Raw genomic sequence first — 26,130 nt, forward strand, 5'->3', positions numbered from 1 at the left:
AGACTGAAAATGGAATAAAAGTTTTTCAAACACCAACTCTGGGTCAGGAAATGTGGATTGTCCAACAAATTGGTGCTCCTTGTGAGGAGCAGGTAACTCAGCTAAACTCAGCAAAGGTGGGGTGGGATTTGGGAGCTGCCAGGCCCCAGAGTGCCAGCTCTGCAGCCAAGCTCAGCACTCAGAGCTCATCCCCATGCTGCAATTCCTGCCTTTGCAGGGTCCCACAAGAGGTGATTTTACATTATTGACTTTAAAGTATCTACAACATGGTATAACTAAAACTGATAAGCCAAGAAACACTTACAGTGTATTGTAATTAGGAAATAGTTAACTCCTGATTGTGATGAGTGAATTATAACATCTGTAGTGTCTCACCCTTCCCATGAGACGGAAAATGGAATAAAAGTTTTTCAGACACCTCTCAGCTGCCCCATCCCTGGGTCAGGAAATGAATTATTGTCTGACAAATTGGTGCTTCTGTGAGGAGCAGGTAACTCAGCTAAACTCAGCAAAGGTGCAGTGGGATTTGGGAGCTGCAGGGCCACACTCTGAGTTCTGCAGCCAGGCTCAGCAGCCCCATCTCCCCATGGTGCAATTCCTGCTTTTGCAGGGTCACACGAGGGGTGATTTTAGATGATTAAAGCATTTATAACATGGTATAACTGAAACTGATAAGCCAAGAAACACTTAAAATGTAATTAGGGAATAGCTGACTTCTGATTATGATGGTGTGAATTACAACATGTGTACTGTCTCATCCTTCACATGAGACTGAAAATGGAATAAAAGTTTTTCAAACACCAACTCTGGGTAAGGAAATGTGGATTGTCCAACAAATTGGTGCTCCTTGTGAGGAGCAGGTAACTCAGCTAAACTCAGCAAAGGTGGGGTGGGATTTGGGAGCTGCCAGGCCCCAGAGTGCCAGCTCTGCAGCCAAGCTCAGCACTCAGAGCTCATCCCCATGCTGCAATTCCTGCCTTTGCAGGGTCCCACAAGAGGTGATTTTACATTATTGACTTTAAAGTATCTACAACATGGTATAACTAAAACTGATAAGCCAAGAAACACTTACAGTGCATTGTAATTAGGAAATAGTTAACTCCTGATTGTGATGAGTGAATTATAACATCTGTAGTGTCTCACCCTTCCCATGAGACGGAAAATGGAATAAAAGTTTTTCAGACACCTCTCAGCTGCCCCATCCCTGGCTCAGAACAGGATGTTATTGAGTGACAGATCAGTGTGAGGAGCAGATAACTCAGCTAAACCCAGCAAAGGTGCAGTGGGATTTGGGAGCTGCCAGGCCCCGCAGTGCCAGGCTCAGCACTCAGAGCTCATCCCTGTGCTGCAATTCCTGCTTTTGCAAGGTCCCACAAGAGATGATTTTACATTATTGACTTTAAAGCATTTACAACATGGTATAACTGAAACTGATAAGCCAAGAAACACCGTTTATTGTAATTAGGAAATAGTTAACTCCTGATTGTGGTGGAGTGAATTATAACATCTGTATTGCATCACCCTTCACACGAGATGGAAAATGGAATAAAAGTTTTTCAGACACCTCTCAGCTGCCCCATCCCTGGCTCAGAACAGGATGTTATTGTCTGACAGATCAGTGTGAGGAGCAGATAACTCAGCAAAGGTGCAGTGGGATTTGGGAGCTGCAGGGCCACACTCTGAGTTCTGCAGCCAGGCTCAGCAGCCCCATCTCCCCATGGTGCAATTCCTGCTTTTGCAGGGTCACACGAGGGGTGATTTTAGATGATTAAAGCATTTATAACATGGTATAACTGAAACTGATAAGCCAAGAAACACTTAAAATGTAATTAGGGAATAGCTGACTTCTGATTATGATGGTGTGAATTACAACATGTGTACTGTCTCATCCTTCACATGAGACTGAAAATGGAATAAAAGTTTTTCAAACACCAACTCTGGGTAAGGAAATGTGGATTGTCCAACAAATTGGTGCTCCTTGTGAGGAGCAGGTAACTCAGCTAAACTCAGCAAAGGTGGGGTGGGATTTGGGAGCTGCCAGGCCCCAGAGTGCCAGCTCTGCAGCCAAGCTCAGCACTCAGAGCTCATCCCCATGCTGCAATTCCTGCCTTTGCAGGGTCCCACAAGAGGTGATTTTACATTATTGACTTTAAAGTATCTACAACATGGTATAACTAAAACTGATAAGCCAAGAAACACTTACAGTGTATTGTAATTAGGAAATAGTTAACTCCTGATTGTGATGAGTGAATTATAACATCTGTAGTGTCTCACCCTTCCCATGAGACGGAAAATGGAATAAAAGTTTTTCAGACACCTCTCAGCTGCCCCATCCCTGGCTCAGAACAGGATGTTATTGTCTGACAGATCAGTGTGAGGAGCAGATAACTCAGCTAAACCCAGCAAAGGTGCAGTGGGATTTGGGAGCTGCCAGGCCCCACAGTGCCAGGCTCAGCACTCAGAGCTCATCCCTGTGCTGCAATTCCTGCTTTTGCAAGGTCCCACAAGAGATGATTTTACATTATTGACTTTAAAGCATTTACAACATGGTATAACTGAAACTGATAAGCCAAGAAACACAGTGTATTGTAATTAGGAAATAGTTAACTCCTGATTGTGGTGGAGTGAATTATAACATCTGTATTGCATCACCCTTCACACGAGATGGAAAATGGAATAAAAGTTTTTCAGACACCTCTCAGCTGCCCCATCCCTGGCTCAGAACAGGATGTTATTGTCTGACAGATCAGTGTGAGGAGCAGATAACTCAGCAAAGGTGCAGTGGGATTTGGGAGCTGCCAGGCCCCGCAGTGCCAGCTCAGCACTCAGAGCTCATCCCCTGCTGCAATCCCTGCCTTTCCAGGGTCGCTGTGACGTGAACGTGAAGAACAGCAGGAAGCAGAGCCCGCTGCACCTGGCAGTGATCCAGGGCCACGTGGGCATGGTGCAGCTGCTGGTGAGCCAGGGCAGCGACGTCAATGCCGAGGATGAGGATGGGGACACGGCCATGCACATCGCCCTGGAGCGCCAGCAGCTCATGGCCCTGGCCCTGGAGAAGAGGGACGGGGACATGGGGGGCACCCTGCTGGCCAAGGTGAGCAGAGGGGCAGCAGCACACTCACAGAACGTGGTGCTTTAGGGATTTGGGTGTGATTCTTGTGTGATTTTTGTGTAATTTTGTGTATTTTGTGTATTACATATGATATAGATAATACTTATTTTAAATATATGTATATTGTTGCTGATATTATATTATATTATATTATATTATATTATATTATATTATATTATATTATATTATATTAATGTTATGTTATTATATGTTATTACATTATATGTCATTATATTGTCATTATAATGTACAATAATATATTAAATATATTAAATATTATATGTGTTATTATATTATATGTTATATGTTAATGATTCTAATGCTTATTATTGTTAAATTTCGTATTATTAATTTATTTGATTTTATTTTTCTTCTTTTATTTTTATTTAATTTTTATTCTTATTTTATTATTGTTGTTATTATGATTTAATTGTATTTTATTATTTTATTATTTACTGTTATGAAATTATTAGTATTATTATTGCTATTACTATTATTCTTATTGCTATTATTATTATTATTATTATTATTATTATTATTATTATTGCTATTACAATTACTATTATTATTATTATTATTATTATTATTTCCTGTTATATTTGAAATGATTAGGATAAGTGCAAGCACCCATTCCCCATTTTTAGCCCCATCTTTCCCCTTGCCCAGCCAGGACACCGACGCTCAGTGCAGGGCCAGAGCCCTGGCAGTGCCCAGGGGATCTGTGCCTGTCCCCCCAGCATGTCTGACAGTGACAGCACCCCGAGTGCTGTGAATTCCTTCCCATCTCCTTCTCCCTGCCCTGCCTGTCCCCCCCAGCATGTCTGGCAGTGACAGCACCCCGAGTGCTGTGAATTCCTTCCCATCTCCTTCTCCCTGCCCTGCTGACCCTCCCAGCATGTCTGACAGTGACAGCACCCCGAGTGCTGTGAATTCCCTCCCATCTCCTTCTCCCTCCCCTCCTGACCCCCCAGCATGTCTGGCAGTGACAGCACCCCGAGTGCTGTGAATTCCTTCCCATCTCCTTCTCCCTGCCCTGCCTGTCCCTCCCAGCATGTCTGACAGTGACAGCACCCCGAGTGCTGTGAATTCCTTCCCATCTCCTTCTCCCTGCCCTGCTGACCCTCTCTGGCTGGGCAAGTCAGTGGAATATGTGACTTGCCTGGGAATTATTTGGGATCATGCACATCAGTTTGGCTCCTGAAATAGCTGTCACCCTGCAGCAGCTGCTCAGCAGCCCTGTGGGGCCTCCAGCTTCTTAATTGCAGAGAAATTAATGCCCATTTCTCTGATTTGTAGGGGTAATCACCAGGTAGGGTCACTCTGAGGCACTCCTGGCCCTGCAGTGTAAAATTTGAACCCATTATTTACAAAAACAACCTCTGTGTGCTTTCAAAAAGTTGCACTTCCAAGTCTCAAGTACAAGGTTTAAGACTTTATTTAGATTTTGATGCAGATCAGAGCAGAAAATCAAAGCTTGGGAGTGTATTTCAGAGTGTTTTTCTCAATTTCTTTTAGCTGCAGGCTTCTGGCTTGCTGGGAAATGTGGAGCTGAACGTTGGGACTGCCATGGCCTGCTACTTAGCACAAGAAGGAGCAGATATTAATTATGCAAATCATCGGGGAAAGTCTCCTTTGGACCTCATCACAGATGGGAGGATTGTCCAGATTGTCAAAGACTTCTCACAGAAATTCAGGTGAGCCTCAGGAAACCCTTGGAAATCAGAGATTCCCCCAGCCCTGGTGTCTCTGCAGCTGCTCCAGGGGGGATGGAGAATCCCTGAGACCCTTTGGAGCTGCTCCAGGGGGGATGGAGAATCCCTGAGACCCTCTGGAGCTGCTCCAGGGGGGATGGAGAATGTCTGGGACCCTCAGGATGTCACCCTGAGCGTGTCCTGTTTGCTCTGGAGTGTGGAGGGCTGAAGTGAGGCTGGACAGACATTGTTGAGAGGGAAACTGAATTAGGAACAAGTTTTAAAGGATAACTTTAAAAAAAAGATTTCATACTTTAGAGCAATAGAACAATGAAAAATGAAATAAAAACATTAAAACACCTTTTAGTTACCTCATCTTGAGTCAGAAAAAGGCTCAAGCTGACGTGACCCACTGCTGAAGGAGCTGGTGGCTCTCATCTCTGACACTTGCAGGGATCAGCAGGTTTCTTCTGGGAGCTCCAGCATCACCTGCAGCCTTCGCCGTGTGCACACCACGCCCAACACCATGACCAACCTCAGTGTCTCCAGCCTGGCAGTGCCCACAGAGTGCCTGGTCTGCTCAGAGCTGGCCTTGCTCATCCATTTCTTCCCGTGCCAGCACAGTATTGTGTGTGAAGGTGAGTCCACACTGATTTTTTTTTCCCCCCATTTTTTTTCCTCATGGTTTTCTTGCCAGCCTCTCTCTTTGCCCCTGTCAGAAATCCAGCCCTGCTCACACACAGAGCTTTTGTGCTGTTTGTGTCCTGAAGCAACCCCAGGATGATTTCAGCATCTCAGACAGCCAAAATTATCTCTGAAAACCACAAAATGTTCTGCCCACCTGCTGCTGGGGGCTCCGGGCAGCTTTGTGGGGCCTGAGTAATTCAGAGGGAGAGCCAGTTGTGGCTGTCAGTGCTTTACCCCCCAGAAACCTCCTGAGAAGGATTTCCCTCTCCTAACTCTTCATTCTTTGGGATTTCAGCTGATTGAAGGGCAGCAAGTTCATCTCACAAGGCACAGAGTGAGTGAGCACAGGGAGTTTGCTCTGACCTCTGTGCCAGAGCTTCATCCTCTTCCCCCAGAGCTGCAGCAGCTCCAGGGGCTCAGAGCAGAGGAATTGGGGGGATTTAAGGTGATGTGTTTGCTGCTGACCTGGGAAAGATTAAATAAAAGAGCAGGGCACAGCTCAGAAAGCAGGTGGTGACCTCATTCCGTGCAGGAACAATCCCTCAGCCACCCAGGGAGGCTCAGGTTGTTCAAATCTGATCTTCTTGAGTCTGCTGTGGGTTTAATTGTCATCTCTCCTTGTGGCAGAGTGCTCCAGGAGGATGAAGAAGTGCATCAAATGTCAAGTGACAATAACCAAAAAGCTGAAACAAGGTATGTCCTGCTGCTCAGGGCTGTGGGGAGGGTCCTGCCCAGGCTTAGCTTGAGGGGCATCACTGATTTTCAGTCAATTAAGAGTTCATTTCTTTGGGCTTTGTGTGTGTATGTGTGCCTGTTGTGTTATCCACCTTTAGAGAGGGAAAAAAAGTTTATTTTAATAGATTTTCTCAGGTGTCTCAGCCAAGCTCAAGCTGCACAGGACAGGACATTTAAGGGAGCTTTACCTGGGCCTGGCTTATTTTGTGTATTAAAAGCAGTCAGGTTTAACAGTGAAAATTCAGGAGGGAGGGAAAATTTCACCTTGTGCAAGCCTTGCTCCTCCCCTGGCTGAGAAATCAGTGTCTGTGCAGGGCTGGCATCACCCAGCTATGCAGAAATCTCAGAGTTGGAGTATTTCAATAAAGTTTTCAGCCCAGATTTCTCTCCTGTCCACATTTCCAGTGTCAGGAGGAGCTGTGATATCAGCAGGGCAGCAGCAGGGTTTGCTTTTGCCATGGGGTCGATGCAAATTGCCACTGAGATCACTCTCAGGGCATGTGAGGATTTAATTGCGTGTCCTGCATGTGACTGAGCATTGTGGGCTTTTTTTGGAGTCAGCCTTGTGACTTGATGCCTGGAAAAAAAGCAGGAATCATTCCCATGGCATTGGACAGGCACAGCTGGCAGAGCCAGAGCTCCTCTCTGCAGCTCCATCCTGCCAAAAGTACCCCTGGAGACCTGACTCTGCCCAGGAGCATTTGTCTCTGCTGCAGACTGGCAGCAAAATGATGATGGGAATTCCAAAGAGGACATTGCAGGCAAGTTTCCAGTGGAGGAGGAGCATCAAGGTCTCTGAAATACCAGCAGGATTTCCCTGGCAGTGATGTCTTCGGTGCTTGCCTTTGACAAGCTCCCTGTCCCCAAGGACTGGGCTTGAAATCACTTCTTGCACCACTGATGTGGAGCTAATTCCAGAACTGGGAATGGGACATCTGTAGTGGAGTAAATCAGTAAATCACAGTGGAAATCAGTGATTCAGGAGCAGAAAATGAGCAGTGGGAGCTGCACTGAGAATATTTACCCAAACTCCCATTGCCCAGGATTTGGGATTCTTTCATTTCACCAAATGACTCTTATTTATGTAAAACTCTTCATTTATGGAAATGAAAACTGTAAAACTCAACACAGGTGTTCAGATGGTTTCTTTTTGTTTGACCATGTGTGTGCTGAAAGACGCACACTCATTTTTCAGACATTTCTTGGGCAGAAATTGGAGTCCCAGGTGTGACCAGGAGGCTGAGGGGACACAGTATGGATCCTGTAAGGATTCCTTGATTAGTGGGGCAGAATATCACAACCAACCTTGAATATTTTCACTTGAAGTGAGCAGCATATTCCAGAGCACCACGGCAGGAATTTCAGACAGGACTTAAAGAAAACCCAAACCACCAAACCATCCCAAACAAACAAAAGCACTGAGTGAGTTAAAAAAAAAAAAGCATCACCCCAAGGGTTTTTTTTGAGGCAGAGTGCAGTGTGAGTGGGATGCTGCTGCTGGGAGGGGCACAAGGAGGAGTTAATGAGTTAATTAAGGCTGCTCTCTGCCCACAGACAGCACGGAGGTGGAGTGCAGCCCCAGCTCGGAGGGCACGGAGCAGAGGAAGCTGATGGAGGAGCTGCAGAGCCGCTACCGGCAGATGGAGGAGAGGATCACCTGCCCCATCTGCATCGACGACCAGATCAAGCTGGTGTTCCAGTGCGGGCACGGCTCGTGCCCAGACTGCAGCACGGCGCTGACCGTGTGCCCCATCTGCCGCCAGGCCATCCGCGAGAGGATCCACATCTTTGTCTGAGGGTGCTCCTCCTCCCTGTGCCCCATCGGCCGCCAGGCCATGCAGGACAGGATCCACATCTTTGTCTGAGCCTGCTCCTCCTGTGCCCCATCTGCCGCCAGGCCATGCAGGACAGGATCCACATCTTCGTCTGAGGGAGTTCCATCAGCCCCATCTGCCTCCAGGCCATCCAGGACAGGATCCACATCTTCATCTGAGGGTACCCCTCCTCCCTGTGCCCTGTCTGCTCTGGGGGAGGATCCACAGCTTCCTCTGAGGGTGTTCCTCCTCCCTGTGCCCCATCTGCCCAGAGGTGGATCCACATCTTTGTCTGAGGGTGTTCCTCCACCCCCATCTGCCCCGGGGGAGGATCCACAGCTTCCTCTGAGGGTGTTCCGTCACCCCCCATCTGCCTCCAGGCCATCCAGGAGGGGATCCACATCTTTGTCTGAGGCTGCTCCTCCTCCCTGTGCTCCATCTGCCCAGGACAGGATCCTCATATTTGTCTGAGGGTGTTCTTCCACCCCCATCTGCCTCCAGGCAAGCTGGGGGAGGATCCACATCTTCCTCTGAGGATGCTCCTCCTCCCTGTGCCCCATCTGCCTCCAGGACATCCAGAACAGGATCCACAGCTTCCTCTGAGGGTGTTCCTCCACCCCCATCTGCTGCCAGGCCATCCAGGACAGGATCCCCATCTTGGCTGAGGATGCTCCTCCTCCCTGTGTCCCATCTGCCTCCACCCTATCCACAAGAGGATCCACATCTTCCTCTGAGGATGCTGCTCCTCTCCTGCCCTGACTGAGTCCTATCTGCCCAGGAGAGGATCCACATCTTTGTCTGAGGATGCTGCTCCACCCCCATCTGCCTCCAGGCCATCCAGGAGAGGATCCACATCTTTGAGGATCCACATCTTCCTCTGAGGATGCTGCTCCTCTCCTGCCCTGACTGAGTCCTATCTGCCCAGGAGAGGATCCACATCTTTGTCTGAGGATGCTGCTCCACCCCCATCTGCCTCCAGGCCATCCAGGAGAGGATCCACATCTTTGAGGATCCACATCTTCCTCTGAGGATGTTCCTCCACCCCCATCTGCCTCCAGGCCACCCAGGAGAGGATCCACATCTTTGAGGATCCACATCTTCCTCTGAGGATGTTCCTCCACCCCCATCTGCCTCCAGGCCACCCAGGAGAGGATCCATGCTGCTCCTCCCTGTTTCCCATCTGCCTGGGGGAGGATCCCCATCTTGGCTGAGGATGCTGCTCCTGACTGTTCCATCTGCCCAGGAGAGGATCCACATCTTTGTCTGAGGATGTTCCTCCACCCCCATCTGCCTCCAGGCCATCCAGGACAGGATCCCCATCCTGGCTGAGGGTGCTCCTCCCCGGCCCCAGCCCTGCTGTGCTTCCTCCCTCCGCAGGGGTTTGGCTGCCTGGGAGAAGGAGGGGAGCACAGGAGGGATGTGCCAGGGGAGGAGGAGGAAGAGGAGGAGGAGGAGTCCCCTCTGGGGTGTCCCAGGGAAGGGACAGCCCCTGCCTCACTTGTGCTGCTCATCCAGAACCACCGGACTGACCACGCTTCAGAGCGGGGCTGGGCAGATCCTGGGATGTTCCAGAGTGAACAGATCCTGGGGTGTCCCAGGGCTGAGCTGATCCTGGGGTGTCCCAGAGCTGAGCTGATCCTGGGGTGTTCCAGAGCTCAGCAGATCCTGGGGTGTCCCAGAGCTGAGTAGATCCTGGGGTGTTCCAGAGTGAACAGATCCTGGAATGTTCCAGAGTGAACAGATCCTGGAATGTCTCAGAGCTGAACAGATCCTGGGGTGTCCCAGAGCTGAGCAGATCCTGGGGTGTCCCAGAGCTGAACAGATCCTGGGATGTCCCAGAGCTGAACAGATCCTGGGATTCTCAGAGCTGAGCAGATCCTGGGGTGTCCCAGAGCTGAGCTGATCCTGGGATGTCTCAGAGCTGGGCAGATCCTGGGGTGCTCCAGAGGCATCCAGGAGAGCTCCCAGCTCCCGGGGAGGTCCCAGGAGCAGCTGGCCCGGGTGCCAGGGACACAGGGCCAGGGAGGGGCTGTCCCCTGTGCAGCCCAAGACAGAGCGTGTGCCTTAGAGAAAAAGTAGTGAACACTGACTGGAGAAAATCTGTTACAACAAATCTCTGACCTCTAAGTGACACTCTTCTTCTTCTTCTTCTTCTTCTTCCATATTTTATTTCATTTTTTTGGCAGAGCCGTGTGTTCAGAGACTCCTGAGCTTTCTATCCATAATGCCAAAGGCAGGTGTTAAATACTCCAATCAAAGTGTAAAGAAAATAAATAGTAATAATTAAGATACGAGGGGGAGGAGGGGAAAAAACAAACAAAAAAGGGATTTCATTTTTGTTTCTTTGTTTTGCAGCAAAACTTAATAAAATAAAAATATCTATTTTCCTGAGCATTAAAAATGAATGTACAAACAGTAGCTGTATTGTTTTCCAGCTGAGTGGAGAATTATCAGCACTCAGCCATCCTGTAAAGTAAATTTTGGTGGAAGTGTGGCTGTTTGTCTGGGGTCTGGTGGTACAGTGGTGCCCAAACCTCCTGTTTGTCACATCTTGGAAGCAATATTTAAACAAACAAAACAAAACTTCCAGTGTTCCTCTGCTCCCTTTGTTCGTTAGCAAAGAGGGGGCAGATCTTTTCAACAGTGTGGAACTGTGTGGTGGTGATGGGAACATTGATTATTTATTTAAACCATTTATCTGGTTTATTCAGAAAGTTATTCACCAGTTCTTGGCTTCTAGAGATAACATTTATCCAAATACTCCCTTGGGTTTGTTACAGTTTTAATAGATTTTTTTTTTAAAGCTGTGAAAGTGGATCAGATTTTACCCCTAAATTATTTGTTTGGCTCCTGATTAGCACCCAAATAAGCTGAAGCTGAATGTGAGGATCAGCTTTGGTGTGAAAGTCAGAGGTGCAGATCCTCAGTAATTCCCAGAAATCCAAGCAGTGCCGCGAGGGTTCTGTGCCCTGCTGCCTCCAGAGGAGCAGGGCTTTCATCAGCAAAGTTCCCAAGGCTCCAGCTGGAGTGCTGGAGCCTCTCCTCAGCTGACTCTCATTCCCTAGAACTCGAGGTTTGTCTTGGCCTCAGTGCTCTGCTGGTTTCTCAGCAAATATTTGGCTGCAGCTTGAATAATTTTGAAAGCTCCCTGCAGCCAGGGTTTGGATGTGCTGGATTTCTCTGGAGATGGGCACAGTGAGGAGCAAGAGAGCAAAGTGCTTTCCAAGAAACCCTGCTCTCCCTTCTGATCCTCCCCGGGATAACCTGAGAGGGGAGAGGATCCCAAAATGTCCCAGAGGTGGTGCCAAGGTTCCATCCAGGCAGCGCAGGGAAGGCAGATCCTGTGCAGCACGCTCTCTCCCCATTCAGAATCCTCCTGTGACTCATGGAAAAAGGGTTTTCCTGGCTCTGCTCGCCCTTACTGGAGACGCATTCAGGAGCAGCGAGGTCCTAAAAATGCTCTGTGCACTCCCTCAGCCCTGCTGAGATGTATTTCACAAAAACCTTTCCATGCTGAAGGGAATTCTTGCTCCCCTCGGGCTGTGCTTGTGTGAGTCCCCAATCCCTGCTTAAAATTTGGGTTCTTCTGCTCCTCTTCAGAAAAATGAGAGAGCCACAAAAATGAGTGAGTGCCACAAAAATGAGAGCCACAAAAATGAGTGAGTGACACAAAAATAAGGCACTGAGTGGGTGCTTGGAGAGTTTCGGGTCCTGGGAAATTCCACATGGACCTTGAGCAAATCTCACCTGCCCAGGGCTGGGTCTGAGCCTGCCCTAGGTCAGGGTTAAACTGCCCTAAATCAGGATTAAACTGCTCTGGGTCAGGGTTAAACTGCTCTGGGTCAGGGGTAAACTGCCCTAAATCAGGATTAAACTGTTCTGGGTGAGGGTTAAACTGCCCTAAATGAGGGTTAAACTGCCCTAAATCAGGATTAAACTGCCCTAAATCAGGATTAAACTGCTCTAGGTCAGGATTAAACTGCCCTGGGTCAGGATTAAACTGCCCCCAGCTGCTCCAGCAGAGCAGAGGAGGGTGTGCAGTGCATGAGCTAAGATCTCCCTCCAGCCCTGCTGGGTCCCCCTGGCTCTGGGAGGGCCCTTGAAGCTGTTCCGTGGCTGAAACTCAATGTTCTTCCAGCTCTGCCTTTGATAACAATATTTTTCTTTGGAGCCAGAGCTGCCTTAGAGGAGAGGAGCTCTTGGCTGGAGGTCTGGAGCCCATTTCAAGGCAGCTTTCCCTGCAGGACTCCCCCCTCCATCAGCACTTTCCTGTTCTCTGCAGGCTCTAAAAGAAACCGAGAATTCGGGCGCTGGAGGCAAAAATCAGCTGGGTTCTCCCTTGGTGCTGTGACTGCAGCTCAAACGCCCACAGGGCTGAACTTGCATCTCTTTGGAGCTGCAAATGCAGGATTTGGAGCTGCAATTGCATCTCTTTGGAGCTGCAAATGCAGGATTTGGAGCTGCAATTGCATCTCTTTGGAGCTGCAAATGCAGGATTTAGAGGAGAGGAGCTCTTGGCTGGAGGTCTGGAGCCCATTTCAAGGCAGCTTTCCCTGCAGGACTCCCCCCTCCATCAGCACTTTCCTGTTCTCTGCAGGCTCTAAAAGAAACCGAGAATTCGGGCGCTGGAGGCAAAAATCAGCTGGGTTCTCCCTTGGTGCTGTGACTGCAGCTCAAACGCCCACAGGGCTGAACTTGCATCTCTTTGGAGCTGCAAATGCAGGCCACAGGGCTGAACTTGCATCTCTTTGGAGCTGCAAATGCAGGATTTGGAGCTGCAATTGCATCTCTTTGGAGCTGCAAATGCATCTCTTTGGAGCTGCAAATGCAGGATTTTTCCAGAGCCATGCACAGGCCTGGGTGCGGAGGAACCATCCCTAGAAAGCAGCTGAGGGCACCAATTCCACCAATTCCACAGAGGAGAGCTCTGGACCCTGGGTTTCTGCTCTTTCCTCTGTAATTCCATCCATCCATCCATCCATCCATCCATCCATCCATCCATCCATCCATCCATCCATCCATCCATCCATCCATCCATCCTTTCCTGGGCTCTGAGCCACTGCTGCACTCCGTGGTGGTTTGTCTTGGTGAGAATGGCACAGAAATGTTCATGGATTTGGACACCCAGATCACTGGCTTTATTTCTCCTGAGCTCTTTGAAAGCTCCAGGCCAGCTTGAGGCTGCAAATGTATGAAACTAATAAAAAACATTGCAGGCTTGATGATGAACTAGGCTGGAAAAAATTCCTATTAGAGCATTTTTCATTATTAAAATTGCAAGGCTTTTCTGAAACCTTTCGAATGCCCCAAGGAATTTTTTTGCCTGACCTTCCCCCTGCCTGGCATTTGCTGCTGGAACTGGGAGCCTGCAGAATTCCTTTTCCTCTGAGGGGGCAGAACTGGGGTTGAGTTCAGCCCACCTCAGGATGAGACAGAAAAGTGCAGCTGTCCCTGAAAACCTGAGAATTCCTGAGGGAGCATTTTCAGCTGAAATCCTGAGAATTTCTGAGTGAGCTTTTTAGGCTGTCCCTGAAAACTTGAGAATTTCTGAGTGAGCTTTTTCAGTTGTCTGAAAACCTGAGAATTTCTGAGCGAGCTTTTTCAAAAAGCCCTGAATGGATTCGTGCCTGGAGATGCCTCAAAGAAGCTCCCAGGCAAACCCCTCCAAGCCTCTTTGGGGGCCAAGCCCAGCGTGACACAAAAACACCCCAAGCACCCCAGGAACTGCAGCTCCCCGGCCAAGCTTGGGGGAAGAGGGGCTGCTGGGTTTACTTTTGGGGGATTCTATCAGCTCCCTGAGCAGAGAGCCCAGCCTGCTCTCCCAGCATCTCATTTTTCACCCAGGACAGCCCGTGACAAATGAGTGGAGCATCCCCAGTGACACATTCCAAGGGGATGATCCCTTCTGGATTCCTCTTGCTGCCCTCTCCCCTGGTTTTTTTTTTTGGTTTTTTTTTTTTTTTTTTTTTTTTTTTTTTTTGTTTTTTTTTTTTTTGGGTTTTTTTTTGGTTGGTTTTTTTTTTTGTGTGTTTTTTTTAAATTTATTTTGAGGTTTTATTTTTCATTACATGAAGCTGACAACTGCAGATTTGCCCCGTGCTGCTCACACAGTTAAAAGAAGAGTTCATGTCCACCCCAGCTTGTTTCACTTTGCTGCTGCTCCTGGGCCAGCCCAAATTTCAGCTGCAGTAACACGATCCCACTTGGCAGAGCCTGAGAGAATCTTTGGCACATTGGAAAGAGGCTTAATGTAAAGTCTGCTTTTTTTTTTCTTTTTATTTTTTTAAAAAGAAATATATTTTTTTTTTTTTTTAGGGCTTTTTGAAGCTGCCCTGCTTGTGCACAGCTCTGGCAGCAGCTGCAGGGCTGCTCACAAATGTGAGCTCAGGGATCACAAATGCGTTCCGGGCAGGGAATGCCTTGAGAGCCTGTCCCAAGAAAACCCCCCAGAAACCCCTCCAGGACGAGATGGATCGGGCAGAGCAGCTCTCGGCCCTGGAGCAGAGGCAGAGCAGGGGCTGGAGGAGCACGCTGGGCGTTCTGTGTCTGCTCCCGGCGCTGGCCGTGCTGGCAGCTCTGCAATCTCCAGCTGGAATTCGGGACATTCAGGTGAGGAGAAGGGATCTGAGCCTGGCAGGGGAGAGGGGCAGGCGGGCTCTGCCTAGAGGCTGGGAGCTAAATGTCTAAATAAATGTCTAAATAGAGAGATAAATACCTAATCCATGCATAAATATATCTAATAGGTCTGAATAGTTCTAAATAGATAAGCAGATCTTTACAGACCTAAATAGATACAAATAGATCTAAGATAAATACCTAAATAAATGTCTAATTATCTAATCTAAATAGATAAATATATCTAATAGGTCTGCAGATAAATAGGTCTGAATAGATAAATAGATCTGCAGACAGATCTAAACAGACCTGAATAGATACAAATAGATCAAAATAGATCCAAGTGGATCAATATCTAAGTAGATAAATGTCTGAATATCTAATCTAAATGGGGAAATGGATCTCAATAGATCTAGAGACAAATAGATCTAAGTAGGTAAGTATCTAAACAGATAAATGTCTTCATGTCTAATCTAAATAGATCTGAATAGATCTGTGGACAGATGGATCTCAACAGATAAATGTCTAACTAGAAAAGTCTAATTATCTAATCTAAATATGTAAATAGATCTCAGTGGATCAGGAGACATATAGATCTAAACAGATCTGAATAAGCACCTAAACAGATGAATGTCTGTCTAATCTAAATAGATAAATTAATCTCAGTAGATCTATAGACAAGTAGATCTAAATAAATCTAAATAGATAAATATCTAACTAGATAAAAGTCTACATATCTAACTGGATAAAGTCCAAATATCTAATCTAAATATGTAAATAGATCTCAATGGATCTAGAGACATAGATTTAAACAGATAAATATCTAAACAAATCTCTAAATTGCTTGTCCAAACAGATAAATAGATATAAGCAAAACTATAAATAACTCTAAATCGAACAATGGATCTATAAATGAAAAATATCCAAACAGATGAACACCTGTAAGGGCAAGGGAGGAGTTCAGGGCTGCTGGAGCCCCTTTGCCAAGGATCCCAGAGCTGATCACTGTGCACCCTGGGATCCCAGAATTGATCACTGTGCACTTGGGGATCCCAGAGTTGATCACTGTGCACTTGGGGATCCCAGAGCTGATCACTGTGCACTTGGGGATCCCAGAGTTGATCACTGTGCACCCTGGGATCCCAGAGCTGATCACTGTGCACCCTGGGATCCCAGAGCTGATCACTGTGCACCCTGGGATCCCAGAGCTGATCACTGTGCACCCGGGATCAGGAGGGAGCAGAGCCCAGGGGTTCCCTCGGAGCTGTCCCTGCCCTGGGCTGAAAATCCCGGGGGATTTTCTGCTCTCCCAGCCCAGGCTGAGGTGGCACAGCCTGGCCTGGCTGGGCTGGGCTTAGATGGGCTGGGCTGAGCTGAGCTGGGCTTAGCTGGGCTGGGCTGAGCTGATCTGAGCTTCCCTGCCCCTGCTGTGGGGCCCAAGCTGGGCCCTGCTGCTCTCAGCTGCCTCTTTGGGGTCACCCCAAATCCAGGGGGATCCCCGGGACCCCCAGGAGCTGATCTTCCCTTTCTCCTTAACTTCATCTCAGCCTTTAATTCTATAAAAAAAAGAATTTTTAGGGTTTTTGTGCATGTGAGCATCCTGGCCCTGCCCTCATTTGCATGACACGCTCAGGTTATTAATTAACCCTAATTCAGGTGTTGCAGTTTGGCTTGAGGGGAACCGGGAGGGAGAAGGGGGTTAATTACAACAATTACAGCTCAGTGAAGGTCTGAGTGAATAATTCAGGGCAGGGTTGTTGGCCAGTGTCTCACTCGACTAATTACAACAATTACAGCTCAGTGAATTGTTGTAATTGTCTGAGTGAATTGTCTGAGTGAATAATTCAGGGCAGGGTTGTTGGCCAGTGTCTCACTCGATATATTTTTATATATATATATATATAAAATTGTATATATGTGTGTGTGTGTACATACATATATATATATATATATGTATAGATATAGATACCTGTATAAAAATTAAAGATGCCTTTAATTTTTATCTGTGTAAAAATTAAAGATGCCTTTAATTTCTCTCTGTATAAGAACGAGAGGCATCATTTGTTCCATGAGGGAGCTGCAGCCAGCTCCTGCTGCCTCTGGAATGTCAGGCTGGGCCACTGGCCCTGGCTCTTGGCCACTGCCTTGGTGCCTCTGGAGCCCAATTTTCAGTGTTTTAGCCCCAAAAAGGGGGACACAGAGCTGGAAGCCTTCCCAAAACCCCACTCTGGGTCCCATTCATTCCCCTCCAGGCCCTAAAAGGCTTTTCCAGCTGGAGCCAGACGTGTCACACACAATTCCAGCTCTTGTGCTGGTCCAGGCTTTAAAGGCTCTCCAGGCTTTCCAGGGCTCCTGTTGGCTCTGGGGGCATTGCAGAGCTCCCTGAAAGAGCTCCCTGCACAAAGATTTGCCTGTTTTAGTCATTTCTGCAGATTTACATCTGGGGAGTGACAGCCCAGGGAGGAGGAAATGAGAATTTCCAGGCAGAGCTGCAGATTTGCCGTGGCCAGGAGCCTCCTCAGGGCTCTTCCTGCTCTCCAGGAAGGAGAGGGGCAGCTTTGGGATGTTTTGGGATGATGCAGGCCTGCTCTCATCCCTTGGGTACCCCTCAGGCAGAGCCAGAGGTGCCCCCCAGGTTTTTATTCTGGAGGTTTTTATTCTGCACTCTGAAGCCCCTTGGAGCAGAGAATAAAAAGAAAATAAATTGGGATTTATTGAAGAGAATCAATTGGTATTTATTAAAGGCCTTCAAGAGGTGCACCTTGGGCAGTGAAAAACCTCTGAGGGTTGTCAGAAACCTCTGGGTTTTCAGAAACCTCTGGGTCTTCAGAAACCTTTGAGGGTTTTCAGAAGCCTCTGGGTCTTCACAAACCTCTGGGTTTCCAGCCCAGGATGGTCACAGGTTTTTCACACAATTAAAGTTTGGTCCATTTACATATCAGGGGTTAATCCTCCAATTACAGCTTCAGGTGCTGAAGTCATTTACCTCAATTCTCCCCCTGAAATTTAATTTTATTTATGCTTTTCAGGGCCTGAGGCTGTGGGGTGTGCTTGGATCTCAGGCCTGGAGGGATTTTTGTGTGTGCCAAAATGTGAAAACACCGACCAACACTTTAATGTGGACTTCACAGTTACTCATTCATGCAGCATCTGAGACATACAGGCTAAATAAACACAAAAGCTCAACATAAAAGCTAAATGTCAGGGCACCAGCTGCCCTGGAGTGTCTCCATGTCCTGTTTTGTCTTGAAGGGAGCCGTGCCAGGCCCAGCTGTGCCCAGCCCTGCCCCTGCCCGGCCCAGGCGTTACACCATCACCCCCGGCCACCTCAAGTGGGACCACTTCAACCTCACCTACAAGTAAGGCCTGCAGGCAGCCCCAAAACTGCTCCTGGGGCTGCATTCTGCTGCTCTGTACACTGGTTTTTGGGTCTTGGTGGTTTTTGGCAGGGCAGGGAGAGCTGCTGGTGCCACTGCAAAATGGGAATATTTTGGGAAATGCTGGAGTGAGACTGTTCAGGGCACAGCCAGGCTCCCCTCCTCAGAAGGTCCTGACTGAGGGTTAATTCTCTTTATTCTGGTGGGTTTTTAGGAGTTCTGTATGAACCTCAGTCAGCACTGAGGGAAATCACAGGGTAGTCACTGGTAAATTTGAATTTGCCCTCTCAGGCTTTCCCTGTTGAAAGGTGGACTCAGGATTTCTGTGATTTCAGGGCTCTCAGCAAGGCACAATAACCCCTTAGTGGGAGCAGCTGAGCACTTGAGTCAAGCCCTAAACTTCTGAATATTGTTCCAGAAGTCAATGGGAGCATTCCCAAATTTTTAATGCAGGATTTTTTCAAAGCTGAGCCCTCCCTTGAGCAAAAATACTGAGTTTGCTGATGTTGTGCTGCTTAGTGTGGGATTTTAGCCACCTCCCTTGATTTCTCCCTGACAAATAAACAATAAAAGCCCTTGCTGACAGTTCTGAGGGGAGGCTCTGCTCCTTCCTTGCTGCTCACCCCAAACTGGCTCAGCCCCGTGAGAGCCTTCAGTGCCCAGGCTTGCCCTGAGCAAAGCCTGGCTTGACAAAAAACCTTCTGCTCCCTTTAGGATGTGCTGGGACCAGGGGAGGACAGAATCAGCATAGCTAAAAAACAGCCCGAGGGGATAGAGAATGTCTGGTCCCAGTTTCTGCACTTGAGGCAGTTCCCTGAGGGCAGATCTTCCCTGGGAGCAGGTAAGTTCTGTGCAATTCCAGGCCCAAACAGGAGCAAATCTGGGCATTTCCATCAGCTGCAGCCCCTGCAGTCCCATCCTTGTTTTTCCCTCTCCAGCCCACGGGGTTTGTGCTCCTGGGCTGAGATTTGGATCATTTGTCCTTGGTGCCTGGAGCAGGAATTGTTTTGTCTCCCTGCTCTGTGCACAGAGCTCACCATCCCTGATGTGAACCCAGACCCACTCACTAAAGCAGCTCAGAATGTGAAAAACAGAAAAGGTAAAACCTGAGATATCAGCACAGAATCTGGAAAATAGAAAAGCCAAAACCTGAGGTGTCAGTACAGAATCTGGAAAAGAGAAAAGTTAAACCTGAGTAATCAGCACAGAATCTGGAAAATAGAAAAGCCAAAACCTGAGGTGTCAGCACAGAATCTGGAAAACAGAAAAGCTAAAAACTGAAATATCAGTACAGAATCTGGAAAATAGAAAAGCCATAACGTGAGGAATCAGCACAGAATCTGGAAAATAGAAAAATTGAATCTGAGTAATCAGCACAGAATCTTGAAAATAGAAAAGCTAAAAACTGAGATATCAGTACAGAATCTGGAAAATAGAAAAGTTAAGCCTGAGGAATCAGCACAGAATCTGGAAAACAGAAAAATTAAACCTGAGGTGTCAGCACAGAATCTGGAGAACAGAAGAGCCAAGGCTGAGGGGTGAGGAGGATGCTGACGTGCTGTGTCCCTGCAGGATCCTGTCCTTCCCCAGGAACCTGCTGAGCGCCAGGGCCACGCGCCGCGGGCTGGCGGCCGCGTTCCGCATGTGGAGCGAGGTGTCCCCGTTCAGCTTCAGGGAGGTGCCCAGGCACCTCCCCAGCGACCTCACCATCGGTGAGTGCCCCCCGACCCTGCACGGGGCCAGGGAGCTGTGGGGAGGGGGTTCCAGCAATTCCAGGGCGTCATGGGGGATCTGGGGGGCAGGAGGGCTCTCCTGTGCTGGGTGGGCTCCTGGATGGGGTTTGGCAAAGGAAAAGTGGTTTTGTCTGCTCAAGGAAACATTAATGTCACCATTAACACTTGCTGTGAAGCTTCAGGCATTTGCAGATAACCCTCAAACTGCTGCTTTTGCCCCAGGTTTCTATTCCATCAACCACACAGACTGCCTGGAGTCCCTGACCCACCACTGCTTCGACGGCACCACGGGCGAGCTGGCCCACGCCTTCTTCCCACCCCACGGGGAAATCCACTTTGATGACCACGAGTACTGGATCCTGGGCAACACCAGGTTCAGCTGGAAGAAAGGTGAGCACCTGGAATGGCTGGGGTTAGGTTTCAGTCTGGGATTTGGCTGAGCTGGGAAAGGGACAACAGAAATGGTTGGGGTTTTGTTGTGGGGTTGGAAGTTGTTGTTCCACCCAGCTGTGTGGTGGCAGGGCCATTTCTTGCTGGAATTATTGGGATTATTGGATAGTTCAGCACATCCTTCAGTTGAAATCCATGTGCTGGATGCTGCCAAGAGGCTTGGGTTGGACTGCAGGCTGTGGAGGTCAAACAAGAGCCTCTTTCAGCCTGGAACCTTCCCAAGCCCATTTCTTCAGCTCAGGGCTGTGGGAGCAGAGGGCAGGAGGCTGAGGAGGGTCAGGGTAGCTCTGGGTCAAACATTGCTGCTCTCCTGGAGCCTGGCACTGCTCTGGGTCCTGCTGCTGGAAAATGGAAGCACATGGAAATTATTGGCTGGATTTGGGCCCAAGGAGACACAGAGATGAACCTGGGGCAGCTTTGCCTTATGGAGACTGAACTGGAACAGAGGCTGGACAGAGCTCAAGAATAAAGCAGGGATTTATGAAAAGGATCTCCTCCATGGATCCACCTTGGGCAGCACAAGAGCCCAGCCAGGGCTGCACCCAAGGTGAACCAAAATGGTCCCAAAATGAAGAATGTGAAAAACAGAAAAGGTAAAACCTGAGATATCAGCACAGAATCTGGAAAATAGAAAAGCCAAAACCTGAGGTGTCAGTACAGAATCTGGAAAAGAGAAAAGTTAAACCTGAGTAATCAGCACAGAATCTGGAAAATAGAAAAATTGAATCTGAGTAATCAGCACAGAATCTTGAAAATAGAAAAGCTAAAAACTGAGATATCAGTACAGAATCTGGAAAATAGAAAAGCCATAACGTGAGGAATCAGCACAGAATCTGGAAAATAGAAAAATTGAATCTGAGTAATCAGCACAGAATCTTGAAAATAGAAAAGCTAAAAACTGAGATATCAGTACAGAATCTGGAAAATAGAAAAGCCATAACGTGAGGAATCAGCACAGAATCTGGAAAATAGAAAAATTGAATCTGAGTAATCAGCACAGAATCTTGAAAATAGAAAAGCTAAAAACTGAGATATCAGTACAGAATCTGGAAAATAGAAAAGCCATAACGTGAGGAATCAGCACAGAATCTGGAAAATAGAAAAATTGAATCTGAGTAATCAGCACAGAATCTTGAAAATAGAAAAGCTAAAAACTGAGATATCAGTACAGAATCTGGAAAATAGAAAAGCCATAACGTGAGGAATCAGCACAGAATCTGGAAAATAGAAAAATTGAATCTGAGTAATCAGCACAGAATCTTGAAAATAGAAAAGCTAAAAACTGAGATATCAGTACAGAATCTGGAAAATAGAAAAGTTAAGCCTGAGGAATCAGCACAGAATCTGGAGAACAGAAAAATTAAACCTGAGCTATCAGCACAGAATCTGGAGAACAGAAAAGCCAAGGCTGGTGGGTGAGGAGGATGCTGACGTGCTGTGTCCCTGCAGGATCCTGTCCTTCCCCAGGAACCTGCTGAGCGCCAGGGCCACGCGCCGCGGGCTGGCGGCCGCGTTCCGCATGTGGAGCGAGGTGTCCCCGTTCAGCTTCAGGGAGGTGCCCAGGCACCTCCCCAGCGACCTCACCATCGGTGAGTGCCCCCCGGCCCTGCACGGGGCCAGGGAGCTGTGGGGAGGGGGTTCCAGCAATTCCAGGGCGTCATGGGGGATCTGGGGGGCAGGAGGGCTCTCCTGTGCTGGGTGGGCTCCTGGATGGGGTTTGGCAAAGGAAAAGTGGTTTTGTCTGCTCAAGGAAACATTAATGTCACCATTAACACTTGCTGTGAAGCTTCAGGCATTTGGATAACCCTCAAACTGCTGCTTTTGCCCCAGGTTTCTATTCCATCAACCACACAGACTGCCTGGAGTCCCTGACCCACCACTGCTTCGACGGCACCACGGGCGAGCTGGCCCACGCCTTCTTCCCACCCCACGGGGAAATCCACTTTGATGACCACGAGTACTGGATCCTGGGCAACACCAGGTTCAGCTGGAAGAAAGGTGAGCACCTGGAATGGCTGGGGTTAGGTTTCAGTCTGGGATTTGGCTGAGCTGGGAAAGGGACAACAGAAATGGTTGGGGTTTTGTTGTGGGGTTGGAAGTTGTTGTTCCACCCAGCTGTGTGGTGGCAGGGCCATTTCTTGCTGGAATTATTGGGATTATTGGATAGTTCAGCACATCCTTCAGTTGAAATCCATGTGCTGGATGCTGCCAAGAGGCTTGGGTTGGACTGCAGGCTGTGGAGGTCAAACAAGAGCCTCTTTCAGCCTGGAACCTTCCCAAGCCCATTTCTTCAGCTCAGGGCTGTGGGAGCAGAGGGCAGGAGGCTGAGGAGGGTCAGGGTAGCTCTGGGTCAAACATTGCTGCTCTCCTGGAGCCTGGCACTGCTCTGGGTCCTGCTGCTGGAAAATGGAAGCACATGGAAATTATTGGCTGGATTTGGGCCCAAGGAGACACAGAGATGAACCTGGGGCAGCTTTGCCTTATGGAGACTGAACTGGAACAGAGGCTGGACAGAGCTCAAGAATAAAGCAGGGATTTATGAAAAGGATCTCCTCCATGGATCCACCTTGGGCAGCACAAGAGCCCAGCCAGGGCTGCACCCAAGGTGAACCAAAATGGTCCCAAAATGAACCCAAGGTGAACCTAAATGGTCCCAAAATGAACCCAGGGTGAACCAAAATGGTCCCAAAATGAGCCCAAGGTGAACCAAAATGGTCCCAAAATGAACCCAAGGTGAACCCAAATGGTCCCAAAATGAGCCCAAGGTGAACCAAAATGGTCCCAAAATGAACCCAGGGTGAACCCAAATGGTCCCAAAATGCTCACGGGGTCTCTCCCTGGGCTCAGCTCTGCTCCATGTGCAGGTTGCAGTTCAGTGTCCAATCCCAGCTGCAGCCCCTGCAGTCCCATCCTTGTTTTCCTCTCTCCAGCCCACGGGGTTTGTGCTCCTGGGCTGAGCTTTGGATCATTTGTCCTTGGTGCCCAGCTGGAGCAGGAATTGTTTTGTCTCCCTGCTCTGTGCACAGAGCTCACCATGCCCTGATGTGAACCCAGACCCACACACTAAAGCAGCTCAGAATGTGAAAAATAGAAAAGGTAAAACCTGAGACATCACTACAGAATCTGGAAAATAGAAAAGCCAAAACCTGAGGTGTTAGTACAGAATCTGGAAAATAGCAAAGTTAAAACTTGAGGAATCAGCGCGGAATCTGAAAAATTGAAAATCCAAAACCCGAGGCACCAAAGCCCTTGCTGTGGTTTCACCCCAGGAGGAATGCTGCTAAAGCAGAGCCGTGGGGCCCAGTCCCAGCTGGTTTCTCTCCCCAGGAGTGTGGCTGACAGACCTGGTGCACGTGGCTGCCCACGAGATCGGGCACGCCCTGGGCCTCATGCACTCGCTGAACCCCAACGCGCTCATGCACATCAACGCCACCCTGACGGGCAAGAAGAGCATTTCCCAGGACGAGGTGTGGGGAATCCACAGGCTCTACGGTGAGAGGGGGCTCGGGCTCTGCAGCCTCCGCCTCAGCTGCAGGCTCTGGAGCAGTCGTGGGGTCCATCCTCACCTCTCCTGCTTCGGGGCGTTCCCCATCCCAGCTCCACGCTCTTCCTTCTGACTTTTCCTGCCTCAGGCTGCTTGCTGGGTGTCCCCAGCCCCTCTAACAGCTCCTGTGTTGCAGGCTGCAAGGACAGGTTGTTGATGTGCCCCTCGTGGGCCAGGAAAGGTTTCTGTGAGAAGCGCAGGAAGCTGATGAAGAAGCACTGCCCGTCCAGCTGCGACTTCTGCTACGGTACCGGGGCTCCTCTGGGGCTGGGGGCTGCACTGGGAGGGGAAAGGAGCCTGGGACAGGCAGGGTCCTCATTTCACACCAGGGAGCAGAGATACAGCTGATCCAGCTCCCAGCAGAGGGGTGGTTTGTGCATCTGAGTGCAGATCCAGGCCTGGAACGAGGAATAATTCAGCATTATTCCAACATAATCCAACATGAAATTGCTGTCTGGAATTGAATTCCTGTCTTTAGCTGAGCCGGGGAGTGGCAAGGCAGGGAGAGGGGCTTGCAGAGCAGGATGGGGCAGGAACAGGACACAAACACCTCCAGCACAGCTGGACTGGAGCTGCTCCCAGAACAGGACAGAAAGGTGATTAATGACGGGATGTTAATCACCTTCTCCAGCCCCAGGTGAGGCAGGGCAAGCTGCTGCAGCTGTGGCAGATAAATTGAGTTCAGATAAAAACTGCTGTCCTTGGAATGTCCTGGATAACCAGTGCCTCTTCAGCACAGAGGGGTTTTGGGTCACGTTAATGAAATGTGTAATTAGATAATTACAAACCCAGACATTCCACAGGCTTTTCACACACTGGACTGGTCACGTCCTCTTCCACAGCTGTGAAAGGCACAAATTGATTTTTATCACCACAAAATTTTCACCTTTGCACATCAATCATGTTCTTTGTCTATCCAAGAATTGCTCAGGAAGAGGAGGCACTTTTCCACAAAATCATTATTTAAGGAGCCTTAAATGTATTAATTCAAGTGTTTTGGGGTGAAAAATCTCCTTCACTGCTGCCATTTCCTCCTCTCCCTGCACAGAATTCCCATTTCCAACGGTGCCCCCCACTCTGCCCCCACCAAGGACCAAAACCAAGACAGTTTCTGAGGGCAGGAACGTCACCTTCCGCTGCGGGCAGAAAATCCTCCACAAGAAAGGCAAAGTGCAGTAAGTGCTCTGTGCTCATCCAGGCCTTGGGAACCCCCCGTGCCAAAATCCACCAGGAAGAATGACAAAAACAGGATAAAGAAGGATGGGGTTTATAATCTGGAGCTCAAAAAGGATAAAATCCAATTTTATATATAGCATAAAGCTAATTCCTATTATCAGGCCAAATTCCCTGGCTTGAATATTTATATTCTTTATATTCTCCAAAATAGTTATTAAATATTTCTAAATTTTTATATTTTATATTTTTATAATTTTTAATATTGTTATAATTTTCTATTAAAAAAAATAAGTATTTGCATTCTGAAAAAAACCCATAAAATTTAAATTTACCCTCTCAGGTTTTAATGAATTGGCTGTTACTGAAGTATGAACAGGTTCTGGATGTATCTAAAATTTAGGTTGGCTCAAATCCATGAGTTGGTTTAGACTTGAGGACCCAAATTCCCATCAACTTTCAGGGATTCAGACTCCAAAATGATTCCTGATTATGCCCTGATTATCCACCTGAAATAAAGAGTAAAACTCAAATTTGTTTTGGCAAAGTCTCTGCTCAACACTTATTCAACAAAATTTATTAGTAGAAATAACTAATACTGAGTTTAACTTCCATTGTTTTTCTTCTGACAGCTGGTACAAAGACAAGGAACTTCTGGAATATTCCTATCCAGGGTATTTATCCCTAAATGAAGATCACATGAGCATCATTGCAAATGCAATTAATGAAGGAACTTACACTTGCATAGTGAAGAAAAAAGAAAGAATCCTGACTACTTATTCCTGGAGAATCAGACTGAAGCACTGAGCCAGCCTGGATTCAGCTCCTGCTCCTGTTTCCAGCTGTTTCTTTGGCATTTTAGATTTAATTTCCAGTAGTGCAACTGAATTCTCCAGCAGCTGCTTTGGTTCTTTGGGATAAAGACTCTGGGACTGGTTACTGGAATGTCAAACTCCTCCAGATTCCTTTGAGTGATAAAGAATTGATCAACTATTTGCTGTACAGAGAATTAAAAACATTTTTTTTGTAAGAAAAGTGTCATGTGGAGCTGTGTGAACTGCTGCACACCAGGAGCAGACTCTGCCCCAGCCCCTGGGCCTGTGGGGTGGCAGGAAAAGGACAAATTTAACACTCTGAGTGTTATTTTACATCATATTTACAGTCATATTTACATCCTGCAATAGAAGAAATTACACTGC

At 48.0% G+C, this 26,130-nt stretch overlaps 2 protein-coding genes across 4 annotated transcripts in view; both read left to right on the plus strand.

The window, feature by feature from the left end:
• The window catches only part of MIB2 (MIB E3 ubiquitin protein ligase 2), a 48,748-nt gene extending 40,054 nt beyond the window's left edge, over positions 1-8,694 (plus strand). For 2 of the 3 annotated variants that reach the window (XM_039727561.1, XM_039727563.1), the window contains 5 exons: positions 2,864-3,094; positions 4,628-4,806; positions 5,257-5,441; positions 6,118-6,183; positions 7,780-8,694. In XM_039727561.1, coding sequence (XP_039583495.1) covers positions 2,864-3,094; positions 4,628-4,806; positions 5,257-5,441; positions 6,118-6,183; positions 7,780-8,021 — 903 coding nt within the window. In that variant the 3' untranslated portion in view covers positions 8,022-8,694. The remainder of the gene's footprint in view (positions 1-2,863; positions 3,095-4,627; positions 4,807-5,256; positions 5,442-6,117; positions 6,184-7,779) is intronic. The other variant, XR_005629657.1, reaches the window with a different exon arrangement.
• A 5,338-nt stretch (positions 8,695-14,032) lies between these two features.
• On the plus strand, positions 14,033-25,961 carry MMP23B (matrix metallopeptidase 23B). The gene is made up of 8 exons (XM_039727564.1): positions 14,033-14,648; positions 17,907-18,013; positions 19,604-19,743; positions 19,987-20,154; positions 23,542-23,706; positions 23,895-24,005; positions 24,807-24,933; positions 25,564-25,961. Exons 1-8 carry the CDS (start codon positions 14,508-14,510, stop codon positions 25,736-25,738), a joined length of 1,134 nt encoding a protein of 377 aa, XP_039583498.1. The 5' UTR covers positions 14,033-14,507; the 3' UTR covers positions 25,739-25,961.
• Positions 25,962-26,130: the final 169 nt, after the last annotated feature.

The sequence above is a fragment of the Passer montanus genome, unplaced genomic scaffold, assembly GCF_014805655.1.
Source record: "Passer montanus isolate IOZ18808 unplaced genomic scaffold, ASM1480565v1 scaffold62, whole genome shotgun sequence".
NCBI lineage: Eukaryota > Metazoa > Chordata > Aves > Passeriformes > Passeridae > Passer > Passer montanus.